General features: G+C 39.2%; 1 protein-coding gene across 1 annotated transcript in view; it reads right to left on the bottom strand.

Annotated features, from left to right (window-relative positions):
• ASTN2 (astrotactin 2) overlaps positions 1–12,010 on the bottom strand; it is a 925,983-nt gene that overhangs the window by 812,418 nt on the left and 101,555 nt on the right. Inside the window, exon 2 of the mRNA XM_063432386.1 lies at positions 8,714–8,901. Coding sequence (XP_063288456.1) covers positions 8,714–8,901 — 188 coding nt within the window. The remainder of the gene's footprint in view (positions 1–8,713; positions 8,902–12,010) is intronic.

Here is a 12,010-nt window from a genome sequence, read left to right as displayed (position 1 = left end):
CACTGAGGAGATTGATTTCGAAAGGGATGTAAGATGGAGGCTCAGTATAGTTGGGCAGGACATCATTGTACAGATCATGGCTCAAGCGGCGGAGGCACAGAAAGCTTGTGAGTCAAGAGCAGGATCGCTACTGTTGGATCTAATATCCCTACAAGGATCTACAAATGTACAACAATGTAAAATCAATTATGCAGAATTCAAGCCATTCACAGATGTTGAGAGAGACATTTACAGCTATTTACAAGACTTTGAACGTCAGTTTGCTTTGGAGGGCCTGGAAAAGGCTAACTGGACTGCCATACTTGGCAGAAAACTATCAGGCAGAGCAGCTGAAGCATACAGAGCAGTGCCTGATGGGAACATTCATGACTACGAAAGAGTCAAAGATACACTGCTAGCCAGGTATGTGGTAGCCCCTGAGGCATACTGAAGAAAATTTTGTGAACTCAGGAAAGGGGAGGGGGAATCCTATGCTGAATGGGCATTTTGCATGCACTGCGCTGCCCACAACTGGATGCAAGAATACCAGGCGACCATAATAGCAGATGCTCTACAGTTAATATTGTTGAAGCAGTATTTCGACCATGCCCCACCAGAGATCCGAGATTGGGTCCGAGACCACAAGCCTCTAACTCTGGAAGAAGCCGCTAGATTGGCGGATAAATATCCCGACGGCAGAAGGGCAGAAAGCAACAGGGCACCACCAGGGTACCGACCTAACAACTACACCCAAACACCTACGCTACCAAACCAGTCACAACCACCCAACCTCCTGCCAACAGCAATCCCATACCGAAAGACAGGGCCTCTGTGTCACGGTTGCAACCAAATGGTAATATTAAAATTAACTGCCCACTGCGCAACTGCGAAAGATGGGAATGTCACCCATCACCACTGATGCGAGCAGCAGCTCATTGCTTTCAAGAATAACCCATGGGAGACCACCAGGGTTGACCACAACCCCTAATTTGGCTCAACCGGGTGGCCAGAGACAACCCCAGGCTTTTAAGTTGGAGTCTGCACTGCAACCTTACAACTTTACTATGCAGAACAGGCCAGGAAAGCAGAATGCCAATGCTGAAGGGTTGTCCTGACAAACCAAACTGGAAAAATAACTTTTGCCCGGACAGCCCCAAGCCAATCCGTTAGGGTCTAGGTGGGTATGCCGTTCCATGGAACTGGGGGGGGGAGCGATGTGACAAAATTCACTATTTTTTCCAGTGTCCAAGACATTTCCCTGCTAAGTTCATTAACATGTTCCCGAACCCCATTCGAGTTTTCCCCATTCGGGAGATACAATCTACCGAACACCCCCTGGCTCATTAAACATCAAAGAAACCACAAACTCAAGTGCTCTCTCTGTGTGGAAGCCGTTCGTATAACTGAACAACACGTGCGCTGGAAAACAGGGGCCATCTTGTCGCGTAAACGCAGGCAGCGGGACCTGGTCATCGAGTGTCTGGAACTATAGGTCAGACACTCAACCTCGAGAACACCTGTGATTTCATTTGTACGCATGCTTCTTCCCACGATAAGCCAGGAAAGCGCTGTTCGGTAGGATTGTTCGCACAAACAAGGCGAACAATCGCTACCTATGAGCCAGGGGAACCATTCATCTTTTTATTCAGTTTGGAACTCCCGGAAATGACCAACCGCTACCACTGATTCTCTGGAACTAATTTAGGCACTTGCAACGTATGCGATCGGACAACTTGGGAACTCAGATTCAGGCTGTCCGGGGATATAATATCTGTGGGGGTTCCTGTATGTGTTCTATGTATTTTGGGGTATTTAATATTTTATATCCTGGGAGATAATTAGTTTAAGCAAAGTACACTTAATTATCTTCCAGACACAAACTCTGGGGCATGTTGTTGGCGTGTTTTGCTGTGTCCTTGCTTGAGACCCGATGCTGGGGGTCTGTGTATATAAGTGGGCCATTTGGCCATAATAAAAAAGCTCATTCAAGTCTAGGCTGATGTTTGGGTAGCTCAGAGTTATACTCGCTGGAGAAAGCCAATACAAGGACTATATCACACTGCGGCTCCCAGATGGCCAACATACATATCGTTACCCTTAATGTTAGGGATCTAAACTCACCCCAAAAAAGGAAGTTGACACTCAACGAACTCCACCATCTGAAGGCAGACATAGCATTCCTTCAGGAAACACATAAACAAACAGGAGATGAGTGTTCTATCCAATAAAATATAACTTTTAATTATACTATTAAAATGGTGAATTAACAAAAATGAAATATCGAATTTCTCAAATATATACAATCTAATATTTGTCGGTGTGAAAATATGCCAATGTATAAATCCTATCTAATTGCTAGTAGATAAAATTAAAGTTGGTCCTATTGCAAGGTATTCCAAATCCTTTTCAAATAACAATTATTACAAAACCATGCATCATAGTCGGATATAGTCTCCTCTAGGCTCAAAATTAAATATATAGAGTCCTAAACTTTATAATGCAATAATATGAATGTTGAAGGGTTAAATAACCATTGATAAGGACTGAATGAGATTGAATGAGTCCTAAATGTTATAATGCAATAATATAAATGCTGAATTCCGAAGGTTAAATAACCATAATAAGGACTTGAAAAGGTTAAATGTATACAGACTTGGGAGGTTCTGTTCTAAAGTTTTCAGAAACCTATTCCCCAAAAAGTTTGCAAAACCAAATTTTGCAATCCTCAGTGGTCAAATTCAATAACTATTGCTGTGCAATTTGTACAGAGAAAGTCTCAATACTGCATTGTAACCCGTCGGTCATCAAATGCAATGTAACCATTCTGTAGCAATAAAATAGATACTGACTTCCTTTTTCTAACTGTATCCAAAATGGGTGATTTGAAATAGAATACAGCTCAAATATAGAGTTATCAACTAGGGAAGTACAGTAATATAGCCTCTGTGGATAGGAAAGGAAACCGTAGTTACTGTGGTCCCCATTTAATGGACTTGCTGTTTAAACAGATACCGGGAGTAGCAAGATAGCTAAAGATAAATAAAGCCCATAATGTCTCAAAAAATAAGCAGTAACAGTTTCAAAGTGCTCGGGACCCGAGCTTAATATAGTCTAGAGTAGTTAGAGAATTCAATGGAATCGTGGTCTAACAGCTCTGGGTCCCCGAGTGCCCCTGACGCGCGCATTTCGCCCACAACTCAGAGGGGAACCGATGTGTGGGGAATGACCAGAGTTTTAAAGGACGGTATTCGTTCCGATAGGTGAATTTAAAAATCGTCATCATTCTAAGAGCTAATAGGAAATAGCTCCGAAAGTGACGTGAAGGTTGTCGGAATTAACCCTAGATGTTAGTTCTTTGATGGGAATTTTAACCCTTTATAAGCTAGATGGTGAGCTTAGAAGTTGTAATGCAGTACAAAATATAATACAATACAAAATATTTAACATGGAGAATTAATATTGGAAAGATTATCGGCAGAATGTTGCCGGCTTGCAAATTTCTTTATAAATACTTCTTAGGGTTTCCGTACTCAAGTCTTCTATATGTAAGGAGATATAAATGAAAAATAAAAATCTTAGAAAGGGAATTACAGAGGGGGAAGGAGAATAACATCCAAATTATGACCAAAAAATGACTCATGTTTTGAAAGATTCTTTTGACCTTATTATTCCGTCTTGTCAGTGAATTGAATAATCCTGTATGGCTATAATGTCTTGGACAGTGAAATAAACGAAATTAGTCAAAATAACAGATTTAAAAATCACATTAATTTAAAGCTTAAAATAGTCAATGATTGATATATAATAAGCTTAATTTAGATTACTAAGAAAAGATGCCGTCCGTGGTGTATAGTGCACTAACTATATTATTAAGGATTTATTTATTGAAGTATGATTAGAAAGTTGTATTCTTGCCTCATTTTATTGGCGGTCCCGAGTATTATTCAAAAAGGGGTTTCTCATTGCAATTATATTGAGGATGAAAATAAAAAAAATTTGATTAAGATACGTGCTAATCAAAAATGAACCTTTATCATTAAGTGGAAGTTTTTTACAAGTCTCCCGCTGTTGTGGCGATGAGAAATCAATGCGCAAGGAGCAGCTTTATTTGCTGCAATAAATACAAAAAAGGGAGGGGGGGGGTTACAATAGCTGATATTGTTGAAAAGGGAACTGGCTATCGAATTAATATTAAGTTAGGAATATAGGTAATATTTAAGCTAAAATTAAATGTATACACTAAGTGACTGTAGTTTCGAATACTTATTAATTAGAATATAACTTTGATTGGGAAGAAAAATAGTATTATAAATAAGTGCTGATCTTAAAAGAGCCTATTCCATAAACAAAAAGTATTTAAGGTTAAACACTGTGCAATAATGAAAGAACGCAGTGCTCCCCGATGGCAGCTTTATTTATTGTGATAAATGCAAAGGGGATTGTTAAGAGCTCCCTTTACATATATACCCTGTGAATAATTTTGCTCGGTGACTTATATTATAATAATGTCCTTAGAGGCATTTTAATCATTCTAAAATTATTTAGATCTTGCTGGATTAATGAATAAAGGGGGTAAAATTGAATTCCTCATTAGGACCATAAGGTGTTAAAGTTTTAAAGTCATAAATCCATCTGGATTCTTTCTGTAATAATATACGATTAAAATTTCCTTTTCTGGAATTGAGAGTGACCCTTTCCAGAGCTTGGAATGACAGATGTTTTGCATTCCCATCATGGAAGTTGCGAACAAGGTTAGCAACAGGAGTGAACTGGTTGAGATTGTTAACGGAATTAATATGCTGCAGGATCCGTCTTCTGAATTCTTGATATATCTTGCCAATGTACTGCTTATCACACGTACAGGTAATGACATAAATTACTCGGGTGGTGCTGCAATTAATGAAATGATTAATTTTAAATTATTTTTTGTATTTTCACATTTTACCATTTTGGAGGTTTTAATGAATGGACCATAATGTCACAACATGCGATTTATAATCAGGACATATTCCCTTTTTTTCTATGTATATTCATGAGACCTGATGTTATGGAGCAGGGGAAGTAATGCCCACCCTGGGGGAAAGGCATACACCCAGAATGCCATGTATATTACGGTACTATTCTATTTTTTGCTTGGATATTATTCTGTTCCGGACATATTGGTTTGTACTAAATTGGATCGTTCACAGGAGTTTAGGTCCAATTATTGTCCATTTATTGATAGTCTCCTATTTACTTTAGGGACCCTTTATTTTCTTTAGTCTTATGGATATAGGTACTCCAGTAATTACTGAATTTTGATTTTCTTTTGAATTTAGTAATCTCTGATTCTCTTGCCACCACATTGTGGTCTAATAGTAATATAGTATTTAGTTGTTGCTGAGTTTAGTGACAGTCCTCCTCAAGTATTTGCAACTTTGCATAAGATATATTGATAAGTAATAGAACATTTTATTCATTATCAGCTATTGTGGAATGTTTAGATTTATCTAGATGACAATTCTCTATGAATATAATATATAATCTTTTTTCACAGGATATCTTTGTTGGATTAATAATTATGCCTGCTTCGTTTTTTCAGTACTAGAATTATGTCTTAATTTTATAGTTTTCCTTTTTTGGTTATACATTTATTGTTCATTATATTTATTTTGTATCTTCTGATTATCTAATATTTTATTAGATTTGATTCGTTGGTCTAAGTATACTTTGCACATGATAAGGATTTCCCCCGAGCTACTGAGCTCTTTTTAGATGTTATTTTAGTTGCTATGGACACATTGGTCTCATAGCAACCAACTCCCAATGAGGCTGTTCTCCAGCCGATCACGTGACGTGGTAATGACGCCAACGTCACGTGATGACGTTACGCACGCGTTGACAACGGCGGAACCCGTGCGAATTTCAGACCGGGCTGACAGGGAGCAGTAATTTATTCCGGTGGTGGGTAAGTTAATTGCTTGTTCTTATTTTGGTATATATGTGAGTATTTGTTTTGTTATTATTAGTCCTGATGAAAGTCTGTGTATAACAGACTGAAACGTCGATTTTTTTGTAAGATTTATTAAAAGTTAAGTTTTACTATATAGTCCTGAGAGTGCTATCTGGATGATCTTTTTCTATATAAATATAATGATAGACCCCTTATGTAGAGGAAAACTCACAGGATTTAGAGCCATCCCAGGCTCTATATAATATGCAGGAGGGTGCCTAAAAAGGCTAAAATGATATCCTTGAGGAGAGCAGCACAGGATGCAAAGTGCAGATTCCAAAATTTATTGAACAAATAAACAATTAAAACAGGAACAATAAGCAGTGTATAAATAGTAAAATATACTAGGCACAAAGCCTAAATAAAACACTGCAGAGTAAATAAGAAAAAGTCCCAGATACAATACGTTGGTCTAGCAGCAAATGCGTTTCAACTCCAGCTGGAGTCTTCCTCAGTGCTGTGGTGCACTCTCCTCTGTGATTTTAAATACCCTTCTTAATCAGTCTCCAAACTATCCCAGCTGTGTATCTTCTTATGTTCCCTATTAAGGGTTAATAATGTATAGGGGTGTATATAAAAAATACCCGTATATACTCGAGTATAACCCGACCCGAATATAAGCCGAGGCCCCTAATTTTACCCCAAAAAACTGGGAAAAATAATTGACTCGAGTATAAGACTAGGGTGAGAAATGCAACAGCTACTGGTAAATTTCTAAATAAAATTAGATCCTAAAAAAAATATATTAATTGAATATTTATTTACAGTGTGTGTATAATGAATGCAGTGTGTGTGTATGAATGCAGTGTGTGTGTATGAATGGAGTGTGTGTGTATGAATGCAGTGTGAGTGTATGAGTGCAGCGTGTGTATGAGTGCAGCGTGTGTGTATGAGTGCAGCGTGTGTGTATGAGTGCAGCGTGTGTGTATGAGTGCAGCGTGTGTATGAGTGCAGTGTGTGTGAGTGCAGTGTGTGTGAGTGTGAGAGTGTGAGTGTGAGAGTGTGAGAGTGTGAGAGTTGCAGAGCCTTGGTGGGGGGGGGGGTGTTTTTTTTATTATTTAAAAATTTTTTATTATTATTAATTATTATTTTTATTTATTTAATTATTATTATTGTATTATTTTTTATTATTTAATTATTTTTTTTTTTATTATTATTCATTATTTTTTTTTCCTGCTTGATATATGGCAGGGAGGGGGGCTCTCCTTCCCTGGTGGTCCAGTGGCATTGGCAGTTCAGTGGGGAGAAGGGGGGGCTGGCAGAGCTGTAACTTACCTTTCCTGCAGCTCCTGTCAGCTCTCTCCTCCTCCGCGCCGTCCGTGCAGCTCCCTCTGTCAGCTCACAGTGTAAGTCTCGCGAGAGCCGTGGCTCTCGCAAGATTTACACTGGGAGCTGACCGAGGTGCTGAACGGAAGGCGCGGAGGAGGAGAGAGCTGACAGGAGCTGCAGGAAAGGTAAGTTACAGCTCTGCCAGCCCCCCTCTCCCCCAGTCTGTATTATGGCAATGCAAATTGCCATAATACAGACTATTGACTCGATTATAAGCCGAGTTGGGGTTTTTTAGCACAAAAAATGTGCTAAAAAACTCGGCTTATACTCGAGTATATACGGTACCCCTTTCTGTCTCATTAGAGATTTTTGCCAGAGGCTCAAGGAAGCAAGGTGAATGGTTAGAGTTAGGACCCACCTAGGGGGGTCTGCCTTGACGTTGGCAGGTGGGCTCATTTTCTCATGGCCATTGGAGGTAACTAAAAAACCTAAATTTGTTTAAAAATACACAGGGATTAAGGAGAGAGCGCAGGTAACTTGTATTTCTTTGGTTTTTACTATATATTGGGGCTGATGTGTACTGTAATCATTGCAGCCGCCCAGTGATGGGAGTGAGCGCAGGACTTTTCTTTCTGCATGTGTATCTTCTCACTTCCTGCATGGCAAATGCACGTCATCATTTCCTGTCACATGATGTGACATCACTTCCGGTCCAAAGGTCATTGAAGTAAGGGCAAGTTCATTGTAGTCCCATGTTAAATATGGGCAAAAGTGCTTATAATAGAGTCCGAATAAAAAAGGAAAATAGAAAAATAAATACTACTGCAATAAAAGATAAAGTATTATGCAGGTAACAAAATATATATACAAGTGGCACAATATTACATTTTTTTTATTTAGTTTTATTTTTTATTTATTTAGTTTACTATTTTAATGTGACAGTTGGCTAGCTGCCACATAATTAACCCTTATGCTGCTGTTTTATTTTTATTTTTTTTAAACTATTTACCTGCTGGCTGCAATCAAGTAAATGATAATTTGCAAGCACACTTTCCACCAAATCCATTCAGTTTATCAACGGTCGCCATTTGGTTGTTAATAAATCTTCGATTCCAGTGCTGTAGATTCATTCAGATGCAGAAATCACTGATTTTCCAAACCAATATTACAGAATCGTTCAGACCAACTGAATCATGACTGTATTTGGCTTAGCAAATATGATAGTTGCCATTGCTGTTGAAATTTAGTCATATTCATTGGATTTTGTCCATTCAGACAAATTCCAATGTTTAGGGAATAACCTTGTAAATGGCAAAGAATACAGCAGACAGGTCACAGAAGCATGATCTAAAACCACTTAAATAACCTAGAACTGTTTTGGTGCTTTAAGTCTTATCTTACCAATTTTACCAATCTTTACCAATAAAAACTACTTCCTATAAGGGAATAATAAGTATGCGATTTGAGACTTACCATGACAGAGACATGAAAGACATGAAAATTCTCATCTATTCCATGAGAAGGTTCCCAAATAGATGTTGTAGTGCTGTGAGATATGCGCTCCATATTATGTAGAGACACATGGAAGAAAAGTGTTCCATTTGCCAACCATTGCTGAGTCCAGTACACAAGAGAGAGATCTTCATTATTACCAGACATCTCTGAAATGATATATGGTGTGTACATTGAGAAAAAATATAATATAAAAATTGAAATATAATTATAATTGTCACACTTTTCTATGAAACACTATAAATAGTACATTCAAAATACAGTATCTGAGCCTGGGCTAGAGTCCTTCAAGCTCAGAGAGCCCTAGGGAACTCCCGTCCCCTCGATCTCCTGTTATGGGCAAGTGCAAATATTACAAGTTTTAGAATGAAATGTTGTATTTCTTAAACTGTGTACTTTGTCTTTAAGAGATATTGCAAACTGAAAAGGGGTTAGAAATGGAACATATTGTGTTTCATAAGACAACAAATACAGGGTGCGCTAGATAAAATAAAATAAAGGAGGGTGAAAAAGTCTCTATAGGTACAATGTAGACCTTGAGTGACTGTTCTGCTGTTCTTGCTTTGGAATCTCAGTAGTCGAATATGGAATACAAAAGCAGAGATTTTGGGGACCTGGAATCCAGCACTTGAAGAAGGCTGATTGCCGAAACGCATTTGCTGCTATAGGTTTTATCTATTTTGTTTACAACTGAACTCTTGGTGACTTACTACAGGGATCCAGTACTTCAAAATAAATCCCTGGTGGGCATTATTCCACCTACGCTTGGTTCATAGAGCAGTGGGGCTGCTCTGAACACTGTAAGTACGTTTCTTTTTATTCCACTGTTATTTTATACATGGAAAACACTATGGGCCCTCTCTTGTGATTTTATTTTCATAAGACCGGCACTGCAAGTATCACTAGAGGAATATCCTACATGTGGGGAGTATAAAATACCACTGTGTGCTGTTTTACCTAGAGCTGGGCTTAGCTCTTAAAATTGTAAGTTGGCACTTCTTCACGTCTGTGTTGTTCGTGATCCTTTCAGCATTACGGTTTTGCACTATTGGTCTCCCTTCTCTGCTTTTGTATTCCATATTCGACTACTGAGATTCCAAAGCAAGAACACAAGAACAGTCACTCAAGGTCTACATTGTACCTATAGAGACTTTCACCCTCCTTTATTTTATTTTATCTTGCGCACCCTGTATTTGTTGTCTCCATTCTCTGAAGGGTTTGAGGGTTACCCTTCCTCTCAGGTGTGCAGCTTTATCCCCCCTTGTGATCAGTACTGTAGCGCTGTTCCCTCCCCATTTTTTCTTAATATTGTGCTTCATAACAGTTTCTTTAAGCAATAACCTCAGTGCATAATAGGTTTGCGCCATATTGTCCCAGACGAATTACAATAACAATAATGCATAAAAAGGCTTCAAGGCTATGCTACGACTCTTTCAGGTTACTGTGGTAACCTTAGTGGATAAGGATGTTCAGACTTTAAGATGCCATCTTGAACTAAGTCAGGAAAATTTCCATGACGTATACACCCTTTAGTTATGGCCTTGTATGTTTGCCAAATTAAGGAAGGTCCTAAAATGAATAAAGTAAAAGAAGTGTTGCTTTTTCATATATGAACTACGGTAACCCTAAAATGACGACACCTAAGGTATAAATAGGAGTACTTTTAAATGTTAAAAAACAGAGGAGAGACTTGGAGACAGACGCTGCTCCATCTTAAAATGACAGAGAGGCTGACATGATGACATGTTCAGAAGGGTATGTTAACCTATTAATGATATTTGCAAGCATTTAGTTTAATCTTATAAACTCTGCTATATGTTTTTATATGTCTAGATTTATATTTTTATATAATAAATATCTAAAAAGACAAAACTATTGCTTCCAAGACAATCCTTATTTTATATTGTATTCTCAATTATTTATATATGTTAAATAGAGGATCTCTTACACTAACTATATAAAATTATGGCTAAGATATCTGTATGGTTAGCCCTACTAAGTTCTATGCTTTAAGACATTATAGTGGTAAATAAGGGAACCAGCCGCGGTTACATTCCTCGCCCCCACCAGATAGGCAATATCCGGTTTCTGAACTAGACACCTTGGCTTACAACAGGGAACCAACTCTAGCTAACAGATCCACACACCAGCCAACAGAGACACCTCCTAAACCTTGGGCCACTATCATGGTATGTCCCTTTTGTTTTTTTTTGTTTTTTTTCCCCTCTCTTTTCTTTTTACAGTTCAATTAATGTTCTTGATCAATTATTTAAAAATAAAATAAGGGGGCGTGGCCTGGCAGCTCACGGACATGGACGTGTGAGCCGTCAGCTCTTCTGAGGGTGATCTGATACACCGAATTAGAAGCGCCTTAACTGCCTTAGGCGAGACAAAACACCATCTAAATAGTTCACAAGATGGCACCGGCAGCCCTGATTCACCCGCGGCTCGATCAGACCAGAGCGACAGCACTTCCATATCGACTGGTAACATTGCCCGCCTCTGAAAATTCTCTCCACAGAATGCTACAGGAGCTGCAACACACCCTCCAGGCAGAATTCGGCTTGGGATGTCCGTGCAGACATAAAAGCGATAGGTGAGCGCACTACAATGCTGGAAGATAAGACGGAGGAGATCATAGAGGCCCACAACTATTTAGCTGAGGCCTCTGAAAACCTTTGAAGCAAGCCTGTCCTTCCTTACTGCTGAAGTGGCAGACCAAGAAGACCGTGACAAGCGCAACAATATACGCCTGCACGGAATATCAGAAGAGATCAAGCCCTCTGAACTGAGGGACTACGCAGTGTTTTTTTTCAAAACCCTATGCCCAGGAATCACCGACAAACAACAAACGCCTAAATCGCATACACCGACTACCACGCCCTAGATTCCTGGTGGCCTCCATTGGCTAGGACGTACTCACACGCGGCCATTACTTTACCTCTAAATAAGCGGTTATGCGTGCAGCAAGAAATCCTGACAACATGTCATCTGAATTCGCAGGAGTAAAGCTGTTCGTCAACCTATCTGCGGTGACCCTAGTGAAACGCAAAGAGCTTGCACCGGAAACTAAGGCACTACGGGATGCAGAAATTCTTTACAAGTGGGGATACCTCACCCGCATCATCGTTAAACGAAATGAAGTGGAACATCAGATCCGCACTGCTACAGAAGGGGCCCGGGTGCTGGGGGATTGGAACCTACAAGAAAAGGCAGATCCACCACGTGGTTCCCGCAAATCGCCAACTAAAATCACTG

The sequence above is a fragment of the Pelobates fuscus genome, chromosome 9, assembly GCF_036172605.1.
Source record: "Pelobates fuscus isolate aPelFus1 chromosome 9, aPelFus1.pri, whole genome shotgun sequence".
In the NCBI taxonomy this organism is placed as follows: domain Eukaryota; kingdom Metazoa; phylum Chordata; class Amphibia; order Anura; family Pelobatidae; genus Pelobates; species Pelobates fuscus.
Note: the sequence above shows the minus strand (reverse complement) of the source record. Positions and strands in the feature narration are given on the sequence as shown.